We start from the raw sequence: 5,029 nt of genomic DNA on the forward strand, positions 1-5,029 counted from the left end.
GAGTGAACAGCCAGCAAATATCATCTGCCACACACAAAATACATAACAGTATTAGAATACTGTGTGTAGCCTAATTAGGCGATGTGTTTATGTTGCCATCAATTCAGAAAAAAATTGAATGTGAGACGTTTTCATTGTTCAGCAGTTTCTGTTAGCCGGCGGCCGCCTAAAATGGGGTAGCTTGCTCTGACAAATGTGACTGCTGCAAAGCAGCCAACAATCTGTGGTTACATTTTTGTTCCAGTTCACTGTTGTAGGCTACTACTAAAACTATAATAAACTATCTCTGGCTACACTATGGACTATCTGTTGTGGTGGTCGCCCTACACTTCCAAAATAACATTGTGATGTAATATCACATCAGGGCAATAAAGGGACGGTTATAGATAGGGAACCATAGCATACACGTTTGTTTATAAATATTTCCATCTGCTTTGTTTAATGTATCTACATTTCTAAGATAACCCAGATAACTTTGCCTGATACGCAACAACAACAAAAATGTACCGGAAGTGATATTCACGTGACAACCTAGCTCGTTCCGTTCGTTGTTGAGCAGGAGCTGTGCGTGCGTGGTGAAGTTGCCAGAAACGATAGAAGTGCATATGCCATAGCATGTGTTTATAGTAGCGCTATTTGCTTATGGTTTTACTAACTGAATTACCGTGGTCTGATTTGACGAGATGACAGAAAACTGCAGACCCCTCAAGCGCCCTGGTGTCGGAGTAGGGGTTCTTGTCACAGATTCAGCTCACTCCAACTGCGTCCTCGTAGGGAAGCGAAAAAGTGCAATGGGCAAAGGAACGTATCAGCTACCTGGCGGTCATCTAGAATTTGGGTGAGTAGCTAAGTATTTCTTAATGTAAACAAGTGTGTGATATTCATTTGATATTAAAGTTGACCAATAGTTATCTTTTTCATTTGAAGAGAGACCTGGGAAGAATGCGCACACAGGGAGGTGATGGAAGAGGCAGGAGTGCGCCTGAAAGAAGTCAGGTTCGCATCCGTGGTGAACTCCATCAAGCTCGAGGAGCAGTACCACTACATCACCATCATCATGCAAGGAGAAGTGGACAGGAGCTACCCAGCAGAGCCAGTCAACCTCGAACCAGAGAAAAATGAAGGTGAGAAACCTGGCTATCCCAGTCTCCTAGGTTCCCAGGAATTCCAATGGTATTACTGTATTTGGCCTGCACTATTTACTACACTGGCAAGTTAATGATGTAATGATGTGTTAATGATGTATCTGAGTTTATGTAGATATTTTTGCCTCTCTGTCTGTCTGTCCCAGGTTGGACATGGACACGGTGGGACCAGTTTCCTCAGGAGGACCAACTCTTCCTGCCTCTGGCCTGCCTGAGACAACAGGGCTTCCAGCCGTTCAACACCACTTAACACTGCTGCTACCCAGAAACAGAGAAGAGACGGGCGAAGCACAGGGATAGAAGACGCATACATTAGAACTGCTTTGTAGGACCTAATCAAGTCAGGCAGTTGGGTAAACATGGTAACGGTTGAACTAATGTTGATCAGCACCTTTGGTTGGGTAAACATGGCAACGGTTGCTGGACTTATGAGGGGACAACCCATGGATCTAACAGAAGAAGGAAGTTATGACAACAGATCATTACAGTTTGAGTGTATTTATATCACTGAAATGTTAATTCAAAACACACTGTACTACAAATAACCTGTATGTGTTTTGTCAATATTAAAAGTAACATTAGAAGTAGATGATAATTTAACAGTTTTACAGTAGAGTTTTAAAGACACAAGTAACATACCACACTTGACAAAATAAGTGGGTCTCATCTGACTCCTGCAGTTCTCCCAGTTTACAGCAGGGTGGCGCTAGAGACCCAGGCTGCCAGCAGTGTGGTCGACAGTGTTGCCGTGACGGTGGCAGCATAGCTGTAGAAGACCTTGTCGTGTGCGTAGGTGATGATGTGGTGTGCTCCGGCGTAGGCCTCCTCACAGGTGGGCTGGATCTGGTCCTCTGGGAGCTCGAAGCCGTGTTCGCCCTTGTCCCTCAGCTCAAAGGTGAAAGACAACGGGATGCCGATCAGCCTGGCAAAGTCCTGAGACGAGCCCGAGAAGGGATCTGGAGACAGAGAGAGACAGAGAGAGAGAGAGAGTTTTATAGGCCAGTAGTTGTATAGTCTCTTCCCATTGGATTGCCATGTGTCTTGAGTATAGATGTCGGTCTTGATAAAATGGGATTAACCAGGCATTGCTCACTCCAGTGTTTGGTGACTCGTTGTGTTCCCTCAGCCTTACTTACACAGGATATCAGGTGAGGTGCCTACAGTGTACTCCATCCCATGGACAGCCTTTATAGCCGTGGCTGCTCCCAGACCCACTTCCATCTGGCAACACAGAGACATACTGCAGGTTAACATGGTCAGAAAACACGCGCACCCCTGTTGATCCCCATTTTAAAACACTTGTCTATTACAACACAACTTATTTTGGGGGGCGGGCATACCAGCTCATCATGGTTGGGTGCTGAAATGTTGGGGTGTCCGTAGGGCACCAGGAGCTGCTGGCCATAGGAGTGGATGGTGAGGAAAGCCAGGATGTCTTCGCTCATCTTCCCCAACATGTCTGTGACGGCCCAGGCCTCAGACTCAGAGAGAGCCTTGGTGCCGCAGTAGAACAGATTGCAGCAGTCTGTCGAGACACCAACCACTGCACAGACAGGAGAGGAAAACACAGTTAGGATGTGTGTGTGTCAGGGTTGGGGTCAATTCCATCTCAGTTCCAGACAATTCAGGAAGTAAACCAAATTCCAAATGTTCCTTATTGAAAAGCATTGAGAATTGGAATTTCAGTGTAATATCTGAATTCAATGGAATTGAAATGGAATTGACCCCAACCCTGGTGTGTGAGTGTGGTTTAGAGTAAGAACCGTACTCACTGCCCCAGTTAGCGTAGAAGTTACGATTGAGGTCTGTTCCATAGCAGGTACAGCCTCCTGTTCCTGGAGATCTGGACTTCCTCCACAGTCGAGTCTACAGAGATGAGAACCACTAGTCACTAACTGGGATGATAATACTGTCAACAATAATATTTCTGTAACAATATGACACCCAAGCCAATAGATGGCGCTCTTGTTACTTGTAAAGTCTACTCATATATTGTACCAGCATGTCTAGGTCTATTGTGGACTATGTACTGTACTGATAACACCTGGCAGAGGTGTGACGCAATTAAATACACAATTTGTCATATTTCCAGTAGTTTCCCAGAATGTGTCAAAGCTGGTCTGAAGTAGCATTAATCAGTACTTACGCTTTCATTATGCCAAGAGTAGATGTAGCCATCAACGTTTAAGACTGGTGTGATGTAGAAATCCAGATTTTTCATCATCTCATTCACCTTGGTGTCTGTTTTGTACGTTCTCAGGATCTGTTGGTAGAAATCAAGGAGGAGATTCTCACCAGTACTGCTTCATGCTCTTTCATTTATATGATAGTACACACACAATGTGTTGTACAGCTAACCTTGTGGGGACACACAATTCAGTCCCATTCAAAATACTATTTTGCTTAACTCCTAACCCAAAAACCTAACCTTAAACCTAACCCTAGCTCCTAACCCAAAAAGTAACCCTAGCACCTAAACCTAATTCTAACCTTAACCCTAAACCCCCTATAAATAGCATTTGTCCCCAGTTGGTTACATTTTAGTTTGTTTACTATTCTTGTTCGTTTATTTCTGGTCCCCACAATAATAGTTAAACAGGTCCACACCTCTTTAACAAAGTACTGGCAGAAAGCAGGAGTGATCCATTCTCTGGCGTGGATCCCACAGTCCATCCAGATAGCCTTCTTCCTCCCAGTAGAACTCAGACCAATCTGCAACATAATAACCAACAGGAGATCTCCATTGAGCTGCAGACATTGGCCTCTTGGGTCTAGTCAAAGCAGAAGAACACTAGTGATGAAAGCTATTTAGTGGTTTCCATGTAAGACTGACCTAGCCAGGGCCAGGCACGCTGAAGACAGTGAATGCAGAGAGAGAGAGAGAGAGAGAGAGAGAGGTGAAGAACCTTCAGTAAGGTGATGTCCCTCCTCTCATAGGTTTGACCGTAGACCATGGAGGACACAACATCTGGGTTCTCCCTCTTCATCTGCTCCATCCATGCTGTAATCTATAGGGAGAGGTACCAGTGTCTCTATGCAGTGAGGACTCACTCATTCTTTGTGTGTGTGTGTGTGTGTGTATTCTCTCTCACCTCTGACATATTGTGGTACCTGGTGTAGTAATTCCTCTCAGTCGTCTCCGCTCTACTCCAGACAGCACTGTACATTGACACACACATACTGTATACTGTATGCACATCGAACGAATACATCTTGGTTTGGTGGTTATAAATTGGTTGTAAATCAGCTACCGATGTATGAATTTTTTATACAATTCCTGTTAGTCTGACTTGTTAAGTCATCCTTCATAGGAGACTAACTGTAGTAGAGTTACAGTATCCCTCCCAGACTCACCTGTCCTGGGCTCCATGTCCACTCTGGACAGCCAGAGATAACAGAACCAATCCAACAGACCCCAGACCCAGCATCATCATCAACAATGTCCCTCTCTCCTTTACTAACAGGTCTCACAACTCACTGTGTCTTCCAGCTGTCAAATCAGTCACCTGGGCAGCAGGGAGAGGACTTTATACACGTCCCCATCTAGATGAAGACACGTGCAGCCCCACATCTAGATAAAGACATGATGTAAGAAACTGTTATCTCTGTTATCTCTGTTATGTCATTACAAGAAAGAGAAAAGAAAGAATGGCGCTGATCTAGTGGTAATAAAATAAATATGTAAAGCCACACCTTTATTTACCTTGATCAGAAGAACTCACTAGTCTGATGACTGTGATTATCTCAGACGCACTAAAAGCCAATTTATGCTTGATCCGAAAGAATGTTAGAAAGTTCCGTATAGAGGGTCTGATGCAAATTGCGGAGCATCTGGAGGCATGTTGATAAGGACTCCATGAAAGTGCTAGCCACTGCCCTCATTC

The 5,029-nt window shown here is 44.5% G+C and overlaps 2 protein-coding genes across 2 annotated transcripts; one reads left to right on the forward strand and one right to left on the reverse strand.

The window, feature by feature from the left end:
* Positions 1-568: 568 nt before the first annotated feature.
* On the forward strand, positions 569-1,727 carry nudt15 (nudix (nucleoside diphosphate linked moiety X)-type motif 15). Its single transcript, NM_001140970.2, is given in 3 exon segments — positions 569-838; positions 928-1,124; positions 1,292-1,727. Coding segments are annotated over 3 exon segments (456 nt in total). The 5' UTR covers positions 569-683; the 3' UTR covers positions 1,396-1,727.
* LOC106575668 (carboxypeptidase O) lies at positions 1,628-4,697 on the reverse strand. The gene is made up of 9 exons (XM_014152297.3): positions 4,500-4,697; positions 4,238-4,304; positions 4,052-4,153; positions 3,753-3,857; positions 3,292-3,408; positions 2,918-3,011; positions 2,486-2,688; positions 2,282-2,366; positions 1,628-2,101 (listed from the first exon to the last, which is right to left on the reverse strand). The coding sequence occupies exons 1-9, from the start codon at positions 4,577-4,579 to the stop codon at positions 1,836-1,838; spliced, it is 1,119 nt and encodes a 372-aa protein (XP_014007772.1). The 5' UTR covers positions 4,580-4,697; the 3' UTR covers positions 1,628-1,835.
* Between the last annotated feature and the right edge of the window lie 332 nt (positions 4,698-5,029).

This window comes from Salmo salar, chromosome 16 (assembly GCF_965601325.2).
Source record: "Salmo salar chromosome 16, fSalSal1, whole genome shotgun sequence".
Taxonomy (NCBI): Eukaryota; Metazoa; Chordata; class Actinopteri; order Salmoniformes; family Salmonidae; genus Salmo; species Salmo salar.

What these genes read in the sequence shown, in the direction of transcription:
- LOC106575668 (XM_014152297.3), bottom strand. Translation starts at nt 4,579, where the DNA reads ATGATGATGCTGGGTCTGGGGTCTGTTGGATTGGTTCTGTTATCTCTG. An exon ending in GGGACATCACCTTACTGAAG is followed by an intron (nt 3,858 to 4,051) that starts GTTCTTCACCTC and finishes ATTATGTTGCAG; the next exon opens with ATTGGTCTGAGTTCTACTGG. An exon ending in ACTCTTGGCATAATGAAAGC is followed by an intron (nt 3,012 to 3,291) that starts GTAAGTACTGAT and finishes TCATCTCTGTAG; the next exon opens with ACTCGACTGTGGAGGAAGTC.